The 21705-nt window shown below is 41.9% G+C and overlaps 1 protein-coding gene across 2 annotated transcripts in view; it reads left to right on the top strand.

Annotated features, from left to right (window-relative positions):
- Window positions 1-11520, top strand: part of scai (suppressor of cancer cell invasion) — a 34442-nt gene extending 22922 nt beyond the window's left edge. For both annotated transcript variants that reach the window (XM_080477383.1, XM_080477384.1), the window contains 9 exons: window positions 870-971; window positions 1954-2055; window positions 2990-3068; window positions 3304-3403; window positions 6330-6411; window positions 8106-8178; window positions 8755-8928; window positions 9276-9376; window positions 10957-11520. In XM_080477383.1, coding sequence (XP_080333509.1) covers window positions 870-971; window positions 1954-2055; window positions 2990-3068; window positions 3304-3403; window positions 6330-6411; window positions 8106-8178; window positions 8755-8928; window positions 9276-9376; window positions 10957-11103 — 960 coding nt within the window. In that variant the 3' untranslated portion in view covers window positions 11104-11520. The remainder of the gene's footprint in view (window positions 1-869; window positions 972-1953; window positions 2056-2989; window positions 3069-3303; window positions 3404-6329; window positions 6412-8105; window positions 8179-8754; window positions 8929-9275; window positions 9377-10956) is intronic.
- The last annotated feature ends 10185 nt before the right edge of the window (window positions 11521-21705 follow it).

A 21705-nucleotide genomic window follows, 5' to 3' on the forward strand; every position in this document is an offset into this window, starting at 1 on the left:
GCCCATGACCCTCCTATTGACAATCACTGATCTAGAATATGTTCATAAGGAGAATTTCTTTCTTGTCTTGTGATGATATTTCATGTTGTAATACTACATCACATATTTAGAGTAGGACGCTGAAGCTGGAACTGAGGATATGATCTATTCAGTAATATTTGAGGGTTCAGCGTTTCTGTATTTAACTCATTCATGCCTGTCGCGTGAACATGTGTTTTCTGCATTTACCAAATGCAAAAAAGTGTGGAAACAGTTCTCATTGTTCTTGATGTGACTAATTCTGCTTTTAACTCATGTTCTTCAGTTCTGAATTTCAAAGCTTCATCTTCTGTCCGTTAGAAACGAAAACAAAAAAATCCACATCAAATATATATAAAATTTCCCATCATTACATTCTCATTATTCCACCATGAATTAAAAACTTTCAAACCTTTAAACAATCTCCTGTATGGCACTGATCAGCCATAACAATATGTTCACCTGCCTGAAACTGTGTGAACGCTGCTTTATCCCCCTTACTCATTAAATGTTTACACTGTTTATTCTGACTGCTTTCTAAGACTGAGCATTAGCTTCAGTAGCAGTTTGAGCTCCAGCAGCTATTCTGTTAGACCTGATCAGCTTTCGCTCCCAACATGACTTCTGCAGACATTTGGAGATGCTCTCATCCAAACTGTCTCAAAACCTCACATGTCTCCATTGTTTGCTTCTAATCATCTTTGGGGGAGAAAATATGCAATTATTGATAATCGGTGGTATTTAAGTCATCTGACAGTGGTCAGGAGGTCGTAACTTACCAGCATGAATCAGTCTTTGTGTCCTGTGTCAAACAGAAATGCTTTAAATTCATTTTTTTTCTGTTTCTTTAGGTGAAGTTCAGCGAGTTAACTATAGACATGTTCCGGATGCTTCAGGCTCTGGAGAGAGAACCAGTGAACTTGGCAACACAGACGTCCAAACAGGGAACGCTGGTGAGTGTCTCAGACGCCAGCAGGTCTGACAATCCTGTGTTTAATGTCCGTGAAAGAGAGAATTGCGTGGAATCCACTGGGTCATCATAACAAAGATCTCTTAGGGCAGTAACTTTGTTTCAGTGTGTGACTTGTAGTTTGAAATCTGTACTGTTGACTTTAAGAAATTTGACAACTAAACAAAAGATGCGAATGTTCAAAGCATTTAAAGCCTATTTTTAAATGACAGAAGTCTAAACGAGGTGGAAATTTTCTGAGAGGGAATGGCCAAAAAAAGCAGCAAATACTGCACTAAAATGTTCATTTTCTAAAAAGGATTTAATAGAAATTAAATTAATTGTAATTTGTAATGCTGACAGGTTCAAAAAAATTTCTCAAAAATATATTGTTGTCACAGTTGCGACCTGTATATTGAGTACTTGTACTTATTTACGTTTTTTTTTTGTTTTGTTTTGATTTGGGATGTTTACATTTCAATGTAAAAGCCTCTAACTTGCCCAGGTTACCCACTGCCATTTATTAGAATATCTTTTTTTTGTGACAGTATAGTAATTCAGCCTTTCAACCAAATAGGATGACTTGATGTGAGGCACAAGTAGAGTTCATCTTGTGAGTTTATATTTGATCTTGTGGCTTAGAGTTAATTGTGTGTGTGGACTGAAACTGACTCCAGTAAAACAACCCTGCTGGGTTTCAGCTTTGGGGAACATGTGCCCCTTCTAACTGTAACGTTGGGGTTATATAAAAGCCCCAAACTCTCCTGGACGTGGCAGTCACCTGTATATTCCGAGAAGACGGACAGTTTGTCAGACCTGAGAATGTCCCTCAGCGCTCCGGCCTGCAGCCGCAGCCCTGTGATGCTTCCTGTAATTGGAGAGAGATGCTTTTTTTCCCCACAGGCTCTGATTTTGATTGTTCTACACAATCAGAAGGCTGCTGTAGGTGAAGTGAAATGTGACCTGTGCACAATGTTTCTCTGCAGGAGCCCAATGAAAAGCCGGCCAAGAGAGAAAACCCCCACAAGTACCTGCTGTACAAGCCCACCTTCAGCCAGCTTTTTACTTTCCTGTCTGCTTCTTTTAAGGTCAGCGCTCACAGTGAGCCAGTGTCACTCCATTATTTATGCCCGGGTATACCAGGTTGTCAGAATGTATCAGATGTCGATTACTTGTCATTCTGAAGAAGGTGAAGCTAATTCAGGGATTTGGATGCACACACTTAATGATCAATTCTTGCATAATGTGTGATTGTGCAAAAGTTGGGAGAAAGCAATGTAAGGCAGCGCAAGTTCATTATATGCTGTCCAACACATTTCTGCACAGCTTCTGAGTTAACGTTCCCTTTGGCGACATTGTAGGAAACATCATGTCAGAGCCGTCCTGACTTGAATTGAAAATATTGCAGCTCAAATCCTTTAGTGAAAAATTGCTTAGTATTGAAAACATATAGCTTTACTTGAAAATGTTACTCTATTTCCCATTTGAGCTGGAGTGGGCTGGATCAGTGAAATGAGAGCACAATATACACTGAACAAAAAATATGAACGCAAAGCCGTTGTTTTTGTTTTTTGTTTTATTGTGGAGAAACTAAGACACACCTGTGCCATAATCCTGCTGTCAAATCAGCATCAGGAGAAGGGCTCACTAACACAGATTTAGACAGATTTGTAAACAATATTTGAGAGAAATAAGCCTTTAGTGTACATAGAAAAAGTAGTCAACCTTTGAGTTCATCTCATTAAAAATCGGTGCAAAAACAAGTGTTGCATTTATATTTTGTTCAGTGTATTATGAATAAAGATGCTCCACAGGTTTCACTTTGTTTAAAAACAAGTGCATGACAATAGAATTCAATAGAATTTTTACAAAATCTGAAAAACTTCCAACTTACAAGGAAAATAGTTAAAATTTTGCCCCTCAGGCCATATGTTTGACACCAAACATGTGCATTTGAAGTACATTTAGCAATTGAGGAGTGTTTGAATCTGGGTTATTTTCATTGTGTTTGTGTCTTTTCAGGAATTACCTGCCAACAGTGTCCTGCTTGTCTACTTATCAGCAACTGGAGTCTTCCCCACTGGACACACAGATTATGAGGGTAAAGTACCAAATACGTAGCCAGACCAACAATGTTCTTCTGGTATAAATCATCAGGTTATGATAGGTTATGTTGCTATAATACAATCAGTAAGCTATAAGTTCTGTCTTTGCTGGCTCACCCAATGTCAAAAATAAAGTATGTGTGACTCAAACATAAAGCATCAGTGATGTTCCCCGTCTACGTCCTCGTCTGCTGAACCGCTGGGGCGTCTCTTCCCCATCCTTTCCAGCAGGACCGTACGATTTTGGAGGAGTTCTCACGAACACGAATCGAGACGTGATGAACGGAGAGACGGTGCAGAAGAGGAATCAGGCCCAGAAAGAAATGCACTGGTGAGACTTGGTTCAGTCCGTTCAGTCAGTATTTTAGAGACACTACCACCGAACATCCAGAGACGATATGGTCTGTTGATATGAGACTAGTCTGTGATACACTCTGCAGCCATCGTACACTCTGTGGTGTGATTGGGGGATCCGGGTGACTGGTGTTGTTTCAGTGTATGAATGTTTACATACGAATGCTACAGGTCATATATACATATGCTGTATGTCTAGTATATACTGTATCCTGTAAGTGTAGAATAATCGAAGTTGGGTGTTATTATAATAAATAATGGAATGAATAATGTAGGCAGTAAACAGGCTGTAGAGCAGAGGTGCTCATTACGTCGATCGCAATCTACCAATCGATCACCAGGGTATTGTGGGTAGATGACATGGCATTAAAAAAAACAGACGTCAGCCTATCATCCATCCCGTCACTGATATACAGTGCAGCCAGTCAGATGACATCTCACACTTAGGTCACTGCGCATGCGCAAACACCGGTGAATTCCCTCCAATTGTTAGCCCTCGGTATATTCTCTTCAACTTAAAATTCTAAAATAAAAGTGGGGAAGCTGGACCAAGTAAGAAGACAAAACCATCACTTTCATACGGAACTGGGAGGAGGACTTTTTCTTCACCAAGTGAATTTTCGGAGTGCGTCTGCCTCGTCTGCCAATCTACTATCGCAATGCCGAAGAAGGGAAATGTGGAGCGGCCTTATCGGACTGCTCATAGGACTCAAAAGCGAGCTGAGAAAGTGAAAGGTGAAGGCCAGTTGTCCGGACAGCAGTCATTTTTCTCCCAGCCAACTTCAAATCCGAAAGCCGTCACCGAAGCATCGTTCCGGGTGAGTCACGTCATCATTAAGGACGAGAAGTCCTTCCAAGACGAAGAGATGGTAAAAGAGGCCTTCGTTGAAGAAGCTGACTCGTCTTTAAAAACAAGGCAGGAATATTATCTTCAAACAAAGCTCTCCAGCTGTCAAGAAGTACAGTTCCAGGGCGCACTGAAGCCATGGCGGAGGATTAGACCCAGTAACTTTGGAAGGACATCGCAGATTGCCAGTGTTTGTCACTGCAGTTGGACGAGTCTACAGACGTGAGTGACACAGCCCAGATGTGCATTTTCATTCGGATGGTGTTTACTGATATGACTGCTGAAGAGGAGCTCATACCAGTGCTGCCCATGAAAGAACAGACGCCAGGACAGGACATATTTCAGTCATTCAAAAACTTTAAGGAGAAAACCCAGCTCCCAGTGTCCATCACCACAGCTGGAGCACCCGCAATGGTTGGCCGATAGAATGGATTTATTGCGAAGGGAGGACGATGCTTTTCCCGGACTTCCTGAATTACCACTGCATAATCCATCAACAAGTGCTATGCGCTAAAATGCTCAACATGAAGGAGATCATGGATGTGGCAGCAAAGACCGCTTGTTCTATTCGCGTCAGATCTCTTTGAAGAGAATATTATTCGTGCGCATCTGGAGAAAACTGACTCCGAGTTGTTGCTGCACACTGACGGGAGGTGGCTTAGTCGAGGGAAATTCCCGCAAAGATTTCGAGAGTTCTGTCCGGAGATTAAGGAGTTTTTCCGTGTAGCTGGACATGCAGAATACAAGCAACTACATGACGGTCAGTGGCTGTTAGACTTGGCATTTTCAAACGATCTAACAAACATGTTGAATGACCTTAACCTAGAGCTGCAAGGAAAAGACAACTTTCAAACGCTTTCAAACATCTCAATGATCTCCATGAACACCATGAGCACCATGATTTGGCCGACTTCCAGAACCTGGCGTCAGAGCTGGAGATGCAAGAGAAGGCCTGTGCAACCTGACAGTGGACGCTACACAGAGCAGATTGACAATCGTCTGTCAGAGTTTGACAAACGCTTTCAAGACTTTTCTTTGCTGGAGCCAGTCGCTACATTCATGTGCTTTCCTTTTTGGGAAGATGCTGAGGTTAATTCACTCGCATCACAAATTGCAAAACCGTTTCACCTTCTGGAGTGGAAGATGAGATTTTGACACTATGAGCCGACCTTGAGCTGAAGTCCAGAGCTCCTGGACAGTTCTGGAATTTACTCACAGAGGAAAGGTACCCCGACATGAGGAAGTGTGCCTCCTCTTCGACCGCATTATGCCGCTCCACTTATTTATGTGAGTCAACCTTTTCCCACATGAAGATCATTAAGTCAAAGTACCGTTCCACCATGACTGACGATGGTGCTTGAGGCTGGCTGTCAGCAGCTACTGTCCGGACTAAGCGTCCCTGGCTGATTCCATTCAGTGCAAGTCATTGTAAAATTGTGTCGTGTTGTGCAGTATGGGCTCATGCGGTTATGCAAGAGACATCAACATACATTGTACGTATAAAGAATTCTCAATATGTTTATTAATAAATATAAGTTCTGCATTTTTGAAGGAGGTAGATCTTTTTGACTTGGTCATTATATAAGCAGCTCGCATGCTGAAAAAGTGTGAGCACCCCTGCTGTAGAGGATTCAGGAACATATTATATAGTAAGTTGAGATCTAGAGGAAGCAGTGGGTTAAATAAGCTTTGTGCTTTTATTTTGAGACACTATCTCTGTGTGTGTGTGTGTCAACGTGTGATATGTGTGGGTTTATATACACTACAGTGGTGGGGGATGTGGGTACGTGTGTACATGTAGTGTGGATATAATTGTGTATACATGTGTAAAAATGTGAAAAGAAAGTTGTTGTCTCTGTGTGAAATAAATGATGCTCATCAGCAGAGTGGGCAGCGAGTTGTTAGATATGATCCAAGAAGGAAATCGATGTTTTACGTCTTCTTGTTGTGACTAATCAAACTCAATTTCCATGTGTGTGACTCAGTCTGATGTCTGACTGCCGCTCACACACTATTAATAACAAGTGTGTGTGTGTGTGTGTTTTTGATGTCCTAGCCTTCATCCCGGGGACTTGTTCCCTTTTACCCGGAAGCCACTTTTTGTCATTGTGGATTCTTCAAACAGCACAGCCTACAAGGTACGAACACCACAGGAGTATCCTGCACACACTGATGTTGTGAAATGACATTATCAAGATTTTTTATTTTTTTTTACTGTGCTGTTCCCACAAGTGATTCCACTCCTTCCCGACAACAAGTAAAACCAACCTCTGCAGTGATTTCAACAAAAAAAAATGGCTTCAGGGTTTGAAATGCAAAAGTAACATACAAAATAAAAGCTGCAAGTAGCCTTGAACGGGTCCTCACCACTTGCAGGACTCATATGGCGTCAATTTAGTGCCAAAAACACGAGCGCATGCGGTGCCTGTTTGTGCGCTCGCTGTGACACCTGTGATCTCTGCGCGTGGTGATGTTGAGTTTTGGCACTTTGGGGATGGGCATTGCATAGACGGCCTCATAACCCCCCCCCCCCCCCCCCCTTTCTGATTGGCCACTTTAAACCTCACTGTTTCCCGGTCAGAGCTACAGTAGGGGCTATCAAGGCTGAACTAGTAAAGGCCCCTGCATGCTCCCATAAGAACAAGAAGAAAAGTTAGGTTGTGACGTCAGCCAGCTGCCGAAGAAAATGCTTTTTCAGCATTTCGAAGTCGTAGGCCACGCCCCCTCACGGCAGGCACACATCTGCGAAGCGGCGTTTTTCTTTTCAACTTTTCAACGGCACAGCTTATTTCTCGCTTCCAATGTTTTCAGAAAGACATTTCTCTGAACTGTTTCAGTCATAAAAGAGAGATTTTTTGTCTGAGCCGCGATGTTGGTCTGGTTTTAACTTCAGGAGCTGACAGCTTTGAGTGATGCGTTCAGGTGCATCACTTAAACTCGCCCGCCGACATGTTAACGAGCTGCGGGACTCATACAGTAGCGAGGTTACATGATGTAATTTTGTTCGGCAAGACCCCAGAGTGCCGAACTTTCTTCTTGTTCTTATGGAGTATCAATCGGGTTTTAGTCTTGCAAAGTTATCTCTCAGATTTAATTAGATTTTATACTGGATGGAGATAGGTTATTTTTCTTTTTCACTGCCAGCTAAACTGACGTCTGATCAACTCCTAATTTTCCTTAATCTTGGGTGTACACAGAAATGTACCCTAATAATATTAACCTTTACAGTGCTCTGACCCTAATAATAATAATATTAACAGTGCTCGGACTCTAATATTAATAACCTTTAGAGTGCTCGGACCCTAATAATCTCTATACTGCTCTACACACTGTTATACAGAAAAGTGGACTATTTTTAAAGACATGTCCCGAAGAAGGATGAACAATAACCTCTAAATACAAAAATATCTTAATATGACTTCAACCTGTGTTAATTAAAATACACAAGGTATCACTAAACATTCAAACCAATGGGAGTTACAGCGAACAACTCTGGGGGTCTTTTTTAGTTTATTTAACTTGTATCAACAAAGGACGGAAAACACTTTCATTCCTCTCGTAACATTTTTCAATGTTCAGCCTTCATTAATAATGTTCACATGTCTTTATTGTTGTAATGTGGCTGCGAGACATTAGCTGAACCGTCAGTCTCACGACTGATTCCTCACTAAGTTCATCTGAAGTTACATCAGTTGAACGTGAGCCCACACTGTTTAGATCCAGTGAACGTACTGTAAACCAGTGGATGTGTTGACCAAACACATCCTGGGAGTGTTGAGTCACAGATCTCTTGAGTTTTGTTGACCTTTGTGCTTTTTGTTTGCCCTGACAGAATTTCACTAATCTGTTCGGCCAGCCTCTGGTGTGCCTGCTATCGCCCACTGTATATCCCAAGAGCGTTCAAGGTGTGTAACTCCAGCATCACAACTCATTCAAAGTGACGCAACAATCCACAATAAGAGATTCACATTATTACTAAGAGGCGGATCCCTCCTCACTAAAACACAGAAGCCAAACATTAGCAAACACAAAAAGCCTTAAAAGGAAAGAAATGGGCCATTAGTGGCCGAAGTTTAGGAGTTTCTCTGACATGTGAGAGTCTTGATTACACAGGACGGATGTCTGTAAACGTATCGCTGAAAGAGTCTTTGGAGTCCACTGTCTACCACAGAATCTTACCTGGAGCAGCAGCGCATGTTCAACTTTCAAAGTGTAGAGAACATAGTGATGCACACTGATATAATAATGTTTTGTTAGTTTGAGCCACTGGAGCAGTTTCATCCATGTTAAGACATTGAGCACTTTTGGTTGTTTCAGCCTTTCAGGCCGTTTTAGTAATTGTCACTGTTTTAGCCTCTGTAGCAATGTTAGTTGGCTATTTGAGTTGTTTCAGCCATTTTTCTCAGTTTTAACCTTTAAGCGTGTTATTTCAACAGTGTGAGCTGTTTGACCCGCTGTCCTGTTTGTCCTCCGGCCTGTAGATCAGTCCCAGCGTGGGAGCCTCTTCACTCTGTTCCTCTACAGTCCGCTCCTCGCCTTCTCCTCTGTTTGTGGCTTAAACACTGTGCGCAAGGGATTGTGGGAAAGGGCTCAAGAGTTTCTTCGCAAGGTCTACCGAGACATTGGACAGATGATAACTCGATCACGGACCATCGGTAATGTGTTGCTATAATCTCATTAATTCTGATTAGTGTTATGAAATGCTGCAAGCATGTATTTCATGTTAGAATATGATGTTTATGGCAGAGAAGCAGTGTTTTTATAGGAATAGGAATTTATCTTAATTTCCTTTAGTTTCTTTGATAATTGTGAATTCATCTGAAACAGTACAAGAAACATGGCATGATGGGAAAACACACTTCATGTGCTGGTTTCATCACAGATTGCATCTGGAATGTTTCTCAGATAGCAAGATGTCTCTTTCATGCATAAAAACTCTGAGAATGAGGATAAAGTTGACATAAACAAACGTGGTGGTTATTTCCTGATGCTCCGCCCACAGATCAAGCCTTCCTGCAGTTTTTCGGCGACGAGTTTCTGCGACTGTTGCTGATCCGCTTCGTCTTCTGCTCGGCTACTCTGCGACTGCACAAACTCTTTCGGGTAAATCTCGTCTTCCTGAGCGAGCTGATGCGTTTGCTTGGACGACAGAAATAATGCATCCTCAAGAGCAGCGTCGGTCCCAGTAACCAGGCACTTAAAAGCTTTGTTCACGCTCCAGTACACACACACACACACACACACACACACACACACACACACACACACACACACACACACACACACACACACACACACACACACACACAGCTGAATGCTTCCACCAGCTGCTCAGGCATCTGCAGGCTGCCTCTCTGACCTACTTCACACCACAGTCTCCAGATGGAGCACAGGCATAACCATGTGCAGAGAACAGGACTGATCCATTTACAGTAACTGGCCTGTCTGTGTGCAGTTTGCAAGTTCCGCCTGTGCTTGTATGATGTCAACAACAGTTCTTCTCACTGAACGAGCCCTGTGATTGGCTGACAGCTGTTCAGGATGTAAGCTTGAGTTTGACTTGAAGAATTGGTCCTTGTCATAGGCACCGATCCTGTGAAAAGGTTGAGCACAGACTGGGGGATAGCGCACCCCCCCAAAAAAACGTCTTTAGAATGAACTTAACATATTTTAAAAAATCTATTGTATAAGCCGGGATTCGAACCTCGGCCTTCTGCATGGAAGTGTTCGTTCTACCCCTGAGCTACAGTGATGAATGGCAAGGATTCCTGCCTCACTCAGTTTAATCTTTCTGATAAAACTTTCAGTCCCAGTTCCTCCATTGGAGGAAAAGAAAAGGTGTGTGTGTGTGTGTGTGTGTGTGTGTCCAGCTACAATATTATTTGGGCACCCACGGGCACAAATGTAAATGGGCACCTCCGATTCTTGTAGTTAAAGACAAACTAAGGCCCCGTTTACACGACAACGAATTCGAGTGTATCTGCAAAACTTTCTTCACTTTTGGGGGGTCCGTTTACACGACACCAGTGTGTGGATCCACTGTATCCGCAAAGTTTTTAATCCGGCTCCCAAGGTGGAAAGATTCTTTCACGGTGCAAATCCCTCCTGCAGAGTCTGATGGAGGCTACAGAGCCTCCCACTGCACATGCACATCTCCCCCTCTCTCCTGCTCATTCAGTTGTAAACAAACATGGCGGCAGCGTAGTGGTACGACCCGCGGTCCATATTCTAGTTTTATCGTTCATATCAGTAGTTTAATAGTTGAGACTCTCCCTGATAGCATCTGATGCATCATCAGTCCATGTGGATGTCGGGTTCTCCATTTTCTTCACATTTATAGTGTTTTGTTCTCTGCACACACGTCTGTGTAGTTTCATTACAAAATCAAGCAACAGCGCCCTCCAGTGGCCCGGCATACTAACTACATAGTTGTCTCTGTGTCCGCTGCTGCAGTGTAAACACACTCCTTTTTTTTAAAAGTGTGTGTGTGTGTGTGTGTGTGTGTGTGTGTGTGTGTGTGTGTGTGTGTGTGTGTGTGTGTGTGTGTGTGTGTGTGTGTGTGTGTGTGTGTGTGTGTGTGTGTGTGTGTGGTGTGTGTGTGTGTGTGTGTGTGTGTGTGTGTGTGTGTGTGTGTGTGTGTGTGTGTGTGTGTGTGTGTGTGTGTGTGTGTGTGTGTGTTGCAGGAGTCTCGGAGCTTCCCAGAGTCCTACCCTGAGCTCCCTAAACAGGACACGGTGGAGAGTAACCTCCTGCAGAAGCACGTCCTCGAGCTGGCGGCCATGTTGGATGTGCAGAGTTTATTCTGGGATGATTCACTGGAAGCTTACTAACGTCTCCACACAGGGCCCATGGCAAACGTGTAAATACAGACTCCACTGCCAGAGCCCTCACTGTTCTTTCTTTTTTTCTAACAGGTAATCCAATAACAAATCACACACGCACACACACACACACACACACACACACACACACACACACGTCCCGCATCCTAACTGACTCGTGGAAACAAACGTAGTGCAGTATTCAAACATCCGCATAGACGAGCCGGCCTATGTGATGCAGTGTAAATTGATTATATGCATCATGTGATACACACATTTCAGCTCATCCTGCAGCCTCGGACTTTCTCCACCATCTCAAATGTAAAGATGTTGGGGGGTCCTGATTGTGTGTTTTGTTTAGTTTCAATAATTTGTCTTTGTTTATTTGCGTAAAACTTGTGTGAAGACAAAGGATGCTGATTGCAGAAAGAAAAAAAAATCCTCAACATCTTCCAGGTAGGATTTTCCTTCTTAATCCATTTATTTGAAGAAAAATCAATGGAGGAAGAGAAAGTCCAACACCAGGACACCTCACTGCATCCAGTTATGTAAAGGGGAAAAAAACGCAAAGTCAGCAGTTTCCACTGGTTTGTAGTTCCGTATTTGCCAAAATGTGCTTGTTTTGTCTGCCTTTAACTTGTAGCAGGCTGAGATGCATGAGGTTCTGTTCTGCTCCGTGTTGTAAGTCCTCCTTACTTTATGAGTCGAAAGCCTTTAATCAACCATTTTAAGCCTCATATGTTTACGGTACACGTTCTTTTTCCTCATCACTGTGCGAGGTTTGCATGCAAAAAAAGAAGCTTTTTTTTTTTACATTGTTTAAATAGATTAATTCACCATCACACCATCTCAGAAGATTTTAAAAAGCGAGAGGAGTCGGTGCATGTGCATGAAGCAGCCCAGTAAATGAGGACACGCCGAGACAGAGGGGAGATTGACATGTATGCAACGTGTTCTCACTGATAATGCACAATTTCTATTGATACTAAACAACAACAACAACAAACTGGCGTGAGAACTCCTGCGGGCAATTTTATCATTGTAGAAAGAACAAAGTAAGTCCTTAAAAATAAGTTTTGTCACTTTCATACATTAAGCCACGCCCACTTCAGCTTCCTGACAAGCAGTTGTCAGACACTGCCAGCGAAGACGACATTCCCATCGTCCTACGTCAGATTTTTATACCCGGGGTGTCAAACAGAATGCACGGGGACCAAAACCCGGCCCACCAGGGGATCCAGTCCGGAGAAGACAAAAACTTCTGGTTTATTACTACACATCGTGTTTTGTTGTTTTGTCTTTTACCGGGATCACTGTTTAATGAAGAGAAACACTGAGCTCACACCTCAGTGACTTTGCTGCCAGCAAAGTAGCAGTAGCATCGATGCTAGACTGTGTGAGCGCATGCAATCTGAAAAACCGACATCCTAATATATTTGTTAGAAATTGAAAAATTATTCTTTAACTGTACATAGTTTTGCAATGTAGGCTAATCCTTCTTGTGGAAATGCCTTTATTTATTTATATTATTTATTATGCTATTTTTTCCTCTGGTCCAGACCATGTGGGATCAATTCGTGCTGTTTTTGCCCTCCCAAATAAAGAGTTTGACATTCCCTGTATAAAATAAACCTTTACACATACGATGACATCAGTTACTTCAGCCTCTTCAAATCCTCACAAGTTCAATTTAGAAGGAGCTCAGATGAAGATGAGGAGGGATGAAGGAGCAGAAGAAAGCACTGGAGAGCATGTGACCTGCCATATTTTCCAGACTATAAGTCACACTTTTTATAAATCGCTCACGTCATCTGTAAGATGTTATTTTATATACTCCTTATATAGATTTTTGTCAGTTAGCGGTTAGCATTCTGCAGTTGAAACTGTTTGCAGTGATTGGTGGAGACATCCTGATAATGCAGAACGTTCTGGTTCTCGCTGACACACTAAAGCCTCGTTTCCACTGCGCAGTATCTACGATTGTCACTCCACAAGCAGCATTATTTAAACGTCTCATCGGCTGGTGGTGCACATACGTCGCTTTGTGGTTACTTACTTACTGGTTGTTTTGTTAACTTGTCTATTGAAATGTCGGCACTACGCTGCCCCCTGGTGTTCCAACGAGGTGCAAGACCTTCCTCTCCATAACAGGAGAGGAGGTGGCTCAGCAGGAGTTCAGAATTAGAACGATTTCCAAGCTGTGTCGCAGAGAAAGGAGGCTCACAGCTTTGCTCGGACGTGAGCAGCGCCTCCCTTGGCAGCATTTCTCCTCGCCGCCTGAAGCGTTCTCTCTCCAGCTCGTCCCTGTTGAAGCAGCAACCCAAGCGAAAAGAAAGATCACAATGCCAAGTACGTCCTACGTTGTGCTACGATTCGTGCTGGTCCCGCGTTTACTGTCGCGTCATGATGTCACATACCTGTACCCAGATCCAGATTTGGATCTGGGTACGCTTTGCCGTGCCATACTGACCAGTGGAGACGGGGCTTAACCAGTCTGTTTAGCTCCTCAGCAGATAATCCATAAGAAGACTTTATTCATCCCACAAGGTTATCATTAGCAGCTACAGCAGGTAGCGTTACTCAGTGTGTGGAAATACAACTTTTCTGAAAACGATCAAAAGAAAGTCAACAGGTTTTAAAAAAAAAAAGAAGACGTTTGCGATTTATATGTTGGAGCTTTGATGACCAACTCCAGCCTTAATTCTTAGAGTGTTTCATTCATCCCCCTCTCATCTCTGCTCTCAAATCTTCAAACAATACGTCCAAAAAATCCTCAGGATGGAACCAGTGCATTTCAGTGAGTACATGTTCTTGCTCCAACGTCAGATGTGCAAAGTCGCCTTCTCACAGGGGTTCGGTTTGTTAATGCTGTGCATCATTGGAGTGTAGCAAAAAAATGTTCTCAGTCTCAACGTGGGCATGTGACGAAACCACTGATCTCTTTCTGATACCAAGAGAGACCACAGCTGGTATCACCGATACCGATCAAAAGTCTGATCAGTGAGAGGAACCCTCACTCATGGTTTTAGTACATCTTTATCATATCAGGATCCTACCATGATATCGGTATTGTATCGACATCCTTTGGGTTTCTTATTGGTCTATCTGTATCCTGTGGGCATTGTATGCCTTGAGGTCAGTTTTGTATCAGCGTCATATCGGTATGTTGGTGTCAAAGTGGTTTCATACCAGCACCGCATGACGATACCAGCTCTGGTCGTCCCAAACATCGAGTTTTAAAGGAGATCAGCGGTGTCACATGACAAGTTCAGAACTGATCAGCAGATTATTTCCGTGTTTTGTTGACACGCAGGAGGTTTTGTACGTTTGGTTTATACGTAGACGGCCTAAACGAACGTGTGAGAAAGTCAAAGCGTGAACGAGGACAGTTTGTACACTGGCTGCTTTTCTAACATCACATTCCAAATTTGCAAGGACTTGAAGAGAAGCAGGGGAGGACGAGCACCGTTTTGAACCCTTCTCTATAGATAGATAGATAGATAGAATGATAGATAGATAGGTGCTGAGGTCCACCACCATCTCTTTGGTCTTGGTGGTGTTAAGGTGCAGGTGGTTGGAGTTGCACCATGTGACGAAGTCCTGGATCAGTTTCCTGTCCTCCTCCTGTCCACCACTTAAACACCCCACGATCGCAATGCCGTCATGAGCGTGAAGCTGTGGGTTCATCTCTTTCCACACTTTCTTGTGTTTTATCGGCTTGAACTTTATCAAGTTTTATTATTCTTATGATCTTGTTTGTTGTGTTTGGGGGTGGGGGTGGGGGTGGGGTCCAGAGGGGGGGTCCGGAGGCAGAAGTCCTCGTGTTTTACAGCTGATGGTGCTCTAAAAATGACGCTGTCCCCGAGGACAGCAGCTTCACTCATTTCTTTTATACAGTCTGCTTAAAAAAATAAACAAAACAAAACAAAAAAACTTGAACTGAAGGCAAACTACCAAAACGCATGTAGAAAGAGATTTCATGACCTCTCAGAATCGTATATTTCTGTGTTTTTGACATGTTATCGTTTTAAGTGTGTTCCCAGAACTCAACATGAAAAGATAAAAAAAAGGGACTATCCAGTGAAAATAACAGTGACTTTTCACTGTTTTCTCTTAATATAAGAAAACTAAGTAACTTTGAGCTTCTGCTTTGCTGTGGTGACCTTTTCTGCGCTTCGTTTCTCGAATACGACCACCGATCATGTAGCACACGTGGTCATTCACACAAACTCTGAATTCATCCGCATCTTCTCATCACGCTCTGGATGAGTACGTGTTGGTATTTTTTTTTTTTCACTTTTTACGTGGGCAGCAAACAGAGCACAGTGCAATAGTGTGAATTTTCACGTTTGATGGGTCGATCAACTATAGATTGTTGCAGAGCCCCGAAAGACGCTGGTGATAAAACAGTGACACCATACTACCACCAGCAAGTGTGATCTTATCCTCTAAATGGCAGGAAACACCTGTCGTGAAGGAGACACGGATTTGTGTCGCGAAGGTTTCGCCTCGCACGATTAGGATTGACCGTTTGAACCAAGAAACTTGTAAGACGTACGTGAGCCAAGTCATAAAAGATTCAAAACGGTTTCAATTCCTACAGATTATCCAGCACCGCGATAGCTTGTGAAAACTAAAGAGATTTTATTTGTGGTGACGTTACAGCTTTTACGAACAAAAATGAATGTGTAAAGAAAAACACTTAAATAAAGATAAATAGCTTCTAACAACAAAAATGAACCTCAGTGAACCGGAGAGCAGCTTTTATGAACAGAGACTTGCGCTAACACGATTTAGATCATACAAACAGCTGCTCGTGCTCAGAAGGTAGAAACCGTCTTTGTACCAACAACCTATTTGTGCCAACACAACTGTATTCTGTGCGATCACACGTGAACTTGTATAAGCGAGGTAGTAGCTTGTGCAAACAAGAAAACTCGTGCTCTCGTGATAGTATCTTCAGCGGACAAGGTAGCTCATTTTAATCAAATGTAACTTTAGTGAACAAAAGTACCTTGTGTGAGCTTGTGCTCAAGTCGGTACTCATGCTAACGTGATAGCACAAGTACTCCGCTACAGCTACTTGTGCTAATAAGTGCAAAATGGTCTTTTACTAAGAAGAAACTTGTGCAAACAAAGTTGTAGCTTTTACAAACAAACACTCATGAACTTTTGTTTAGAAAAAAGAAAAAGAAGAAAAGTCATAGCTTGGACATACGCGATAACTAGCATGAACAAAAAGTAACGCGTGAATGAGATAACTTTTACTTGTGCAAATAAGATGGTATCTTTAGCAAACAAGGCAGTTTTATTAACAAAATTGATCTTTAACAAGAAGGTAGCTTTTCTCAGAAGGAACTTATGCTGATATGAAAGTAACTTATACACTTTCCTTTGCTAACATGATAGTAGCCTGTATGAAAAACTAGAACCCACGTAAACAAAAGGTAGGTTGTATATGAGAAAGTACCCACTTCAGTTCGACTGAAAAGACTTTATCTTGAACATCAAACGAGAACTTACATAATAAAAGAAGTGTGAATATGATTGTGCTGAATGGTGCTTGTACTCGCCGACTCTACAAGCAGTTATGTGGAGGAGCAAGGAGGCGGTGTGAGCACGACAGCCTCGACCAACAAATATAAGCTTGTATGAACAAGAAAATAACTTGTACACACTTATGCTAAGAAGGTAGCAGCTTGTACAAACGGTAGCGTTTGTGAGAAAAGAGGAACATTGTGTGAATAATGGTCGCTTGTGCTAAATAAGCTTGTAGCTTCTGAGAATTCAATAGTTTCTTTGAACAAACTTGATCTCGTCTTGAAAAAAACCCAGCTTCTGCTAATAAGATCGCTTGTATGGAGTTACAGTTCATCTATTACCGCCATTAACTTGTGTAAACTATCGCAGCTTGTACGAACTGCAGAAAGAGTTTACCTTGAAAATTTAACAAAATATGTAAAAGTTGTGACTTGTAGGAACAAAACTGAATTTGTGTTAAAAAAAAAAGAAAAAAGAAAAAGCCGGTGATGTGAGAACCACGTAGGCCCGACTTGTGTTTTGTGACTTGTAATAACAAAAAGGTGCATGTGTCTCTGTGCATGTAGATGAGATTATAAACTGAGGAAGGACGCTGTAACAGATCTAAGGTCAACCCCTCTCAAACAACAGTGCTTTCCTTTGCTGCCGTTCCCTTTTACGCCGTGCTCTCCGTTAACAACTCACAGAAAATATTCCACCCACATAAGAAATCACCGTGTTTATACCATCGTTTCATAGAATCAGTGTTACTTTTCTTAAATTCAGGCAGTGAAAAAAACAAACTGAAATCCAGCCATAGGAGGGGATCATTTGCCAGTATTAGCACAAGTTATTCACATGGATGCACAAGCACAAGTCCATCAAAAGAAGCCCCTTCCACAGAGCTGGCAGGCCACGCACCTTCCACAGAGATAACTGCCCTGATCGACCCCGCGCCCCCACACAGCGGGGCCTTTCTACTTTTTTCTACTGTAAAAAAAAAAAAAATTCCATAAGACAGGTGCAGCCCTCCTTTATAGCAACATGTGTTGTTTGCTTGTTGTGATTCTGTGTTGAACTGTCAGATGTATTTTTAAGAGTTAATGTGGAGAAAAAAAAAGGGCAGATTGTTCTGTCTGTAAGCAGCATGTTCGTTTAGAATAGGAAGTGCCAAAGACTGGTGTGTTCTCACTCTCATCTCAGCAATGATTGACATCAATTATTGTATCAGATGTTTTTTTTTTCCTGTGTGTTGCCAGATGGAGCCAATAAAAAAAAAAAAAGCTTCATAAAGAAGCTGCAGCGTGTCTTTACTGGGGCTGGGTTTATATGGTTTAGAGATAGTAGATGTTTAGGTACTGATTTACTCACATCCTGTATTAAAACACATTTTTATTATTTGATATAATTTATCTGGAGTAAGACATCTGAAATCACAATACTGCAATCCTCTTTTTTTTATCATCTCCAGTCCATTTGAACACGTTATAAAGCATTGGAGATGTGATTTGTAGTTTCTTTTTCTTTTGCTCACGTCCAAGAAAACAATGTAGAAGGAGGAAAATTATATAAAAACGCAGCACAATGAAGGAATAAGATCATATTTAAACATCTCTTTACTTTCAAATTGAATAAAACCAGTATTTATAGGTTTAACATCCTCCCCCCATTTTGTTTAAAAACATTTTTTAAACTCCTCGTTTGGACTCAGAGTGATATCCTTCTGTTATCTTTCATATATGACGTCTGAATGTTCTTCAAAAGGTGGAGGTTTAAGACACTTCCTCGTTACAGCCTTTCTTGTCAGAACCAATTTGTATTAACTTTTTATGATTCTTATTATTCTTTTATGACTCTTATTAAAGTGTATCTGGATTGTGATGCATCACATCTTTTCTGCAATTGTAAAATAAAACATAATCTTCACAGAACCCTTCATTCAGTGGGTATTTCCTTAATTGAAAGCGTGTTAAATGTCAGACTACCTAACGTCGACGTCGTGTATTTTCAAATGGAGATTTTGCCTTTTTACACAAGAACAATCTGGTTTCTGTGTGACTTTACTTGAGTTCTCCATCCGGTGTTTGTTTGAAGCTCTAACAGCACAAAATGAAATGTAATGTTGTGGAGTTCGACCTGTTGGAGACATACAGCAAATAAATACAGTCGGAGTTGTGGGGAAAAGAGGAGAAGAACAGAAGTGATTGACAAAAGGTTGCGAGAGCTGAGAAGGGCTACAAACAGGAAATATCTCTGAATGAAGTTCAAAAATAAAAATTATTAGAGGCCAATTGGGGAAACGTCTCTTAGCACAATAACAGCAGTGTCTGTTGAAGGCTGAGCTGATTAACACTTCCTTTACAAACATGATGATCAGATCAACTCTGGACCTCCCCAAGTTCTCCTTTCACCAGTCTCTGCAGTGATCTTACTATTTGATGTTTTGGTCCAATCCCCCAGGAATCAGCACATTAATCCTGCATAACATATTTTCTATTTTACTTGACATTTCTCACCCATTTCGACCACAGATTATTTTAAGTTTGTAATTATTTCATCACATCCTGTCCGGCCTGAGGCTGCTGGTGTTTCAGCTCAGTGGTACTGCACTGCCACCCAGCGGTCACTTGACAGTAATGCAGATCTTTATAACAATAAGAGCAAAAGGCAATATTCGGTAGATTGAGTGTGTGTGCAGTGAGGGGCAGCAAAGGCCAGCACTGCCGGCCCTGTCAAAAGGGATTTTTCTTTTTTATTTAATAGTTAAAAAGTGATTTTGAAATCTGTGTCTGGAATCAATTAGGATGCTTGTTCAGTAAGCAACTTTATCCAGAAAACGAATGGTTATATTTTGCGGAGGTCAAATCTCCTATATCCTGTAAACACATCACAGCTCCTGTCCTCTGCTGGGGCCAGCAGGAACTGCATTGCTGACCTCTGATCAAAGCTGGACGCTGCTACTGGGTTAACATGTTGACTGACAGTATCATTATTGATGGAACACCCGAGGGCAAGCGGAGTTTCTAGTGCTGGTTTTGGTGTGTCATTGAACTGAGCTTGACTGATTGGCCCATGGATGATCCACGACTCCATGTGGGGGGCTCCATACCCACACTGGAACAAATTGCTGTAAATTTACGGGAGATTTACAACAGTATCCTTCAGTATGTTATAATAATTGTAAAATACAGATAAATATTCATCCATCACATGTAAATTAACAGTTAAATCAGTCATTTCACACTAACAGTAAATAACTGTAATTTAACAGCACGAAAGAGTATTTTCTCTCAACCACCCACTGAGCAGAAGGAGGTCCAAAGCACATCTGGAAGACATCGTCTCGATACATCCAGAAGACGTCCTCAGAGGGGCCTGAATGAAAGTTTATTAGACGTCTTTCTTGGACGTTGTCTGGACGTCTTGTCTGGACGTCGTCTGGACGTCAATGAAAATACATTTCGAAAGAAAAAGGACAGGCCATCAGTCTCACACAGGACAAACACAGACAGGCAATTTAGCATTGCCATTTGTTTTGGACTGTGGGAGGAAACCAGAGAACCCATGTAACACAATTAAATTCCACTAACACCACCAACTGAGTTTGAACCTACGATCTTCTGTCTGTACAGCAAGAGCGCTGACCAGATCGCCAATGAGACAACAGCCAATGGAAGTTCACAGTAAAACATTTACTCATGTACATAGTTGTAGTCACAAGAATAAAGGTTCTCAAAGTGGTGAGTTTCTCTTTGGAGGCTTAAAAAGGTCAATGCCATGGGACCAAAACAATAAATGGTCATAACGCAGACATTGTACATTAAACTTCACATGCTGTCTCCTCCTGCCTGTCATGAGCTTCTTCCCTCACTATCTTAATGACAAATCAATAATTATACAGGCAGTTAGACTCAACAGACGGCTTCTGACCGTCTCTTTCTACTGACTCTGGGTGTCTTAGATGTCCATCAGTTTTTATAATGTCCATCATTTTATTTTTATGTGTCATTTCTTAATTAATTCTGGCTGTGAAATAGACGTCTAGATTACGGCCTGGACAGACGGACGTGTCCTGGACGTGTATGGACGTTGCTTGCTCAGTGGGCGGTGGAGACATGTGAGACATCCCTTCTCCAGTTCAGGACATGATCTATCAGCATCTTACAGATTATTGCATGCTTATATTTCTATTTTTATGACAGCTCTTCTTTAGTGATCAAACTCCTCAAACTACTTATTTTTTAGTGACAATATGTAACTGAACTAATCCTGAACTTGACTTAGGAAACCACAGCTCCATCATATCAATCCATCCAGAAAGAACCATGTGGACTTCAACAGAGCAGGTAAAGTAAAGTTATGCTCGTCTCCTGAATCTGGTCGTGTCCAGGCTTCTTTTGTCTGCATGATTATTGAACTGTTGAACATTTCAGATGTTTCATGAGGACTGTTTCACTAGTTCAGGTTACTAACCAGGGAGAAGTGAATCGAGCTATGTCGCCAGCTTGAGCTCAACTAGTCTCAGGTGTTGCTGACCTTCATGAGGTTTTTTTAATTGGAAAATGTATGTGTCATTATCTCATCGTGTATTCATTTAATTTCATTGCACACTAGTTTCCCAGCCTTTCAGTAAATACTTTAGTAAATAAGGTAGGGCTTCCTTTCTACTCATTTGAAGTCAGCAACAAAAGGCAGTAAAGAAGATAATCTCAAATATGTCCGTTTCTCTCTCTGTGGTGAGAGCTGTGGTGTTACGGTGGCTCAGCAGTTGGCTAAACAGAATTAGAGCAGAATGAGACGGTAGGGGACACGACAAGTGGCTTCACCCCAAGCGACCTTCACATGTCGGTCTGCAGCAATAATATTTGTCTTCCCTCTTTGATGGACCAACGTCTCCTGGGGGAGCTCTTTGACAAAGTCCCAGGAAAGTCCCAGCTGACATCCAGTTTGTAATAATAATCACTGTATCACCATCAAGTCCCTTTAATTGTTGTGCTGCTCTTGACTTGAAAAGAGTTTATCTTCACCGGATGATTTAAACTGGACTTTACTCCAAGAACCAGACCCTCAAACTCCTTTTTTCTTTATTGA

This window comes from Lipophrys pholis (assembly GCF_963383615.2).
Source record: "Lipophrys pholis genome assembly, chromosome: 12".
NCBI classification, from domain to species: domain Eukaryota; kingdom Metazoa; phylum Chordata; class Actinopteri; order Blenniiformes; family Blenniidae; genus Lipophrys; species Lipophrys pholis.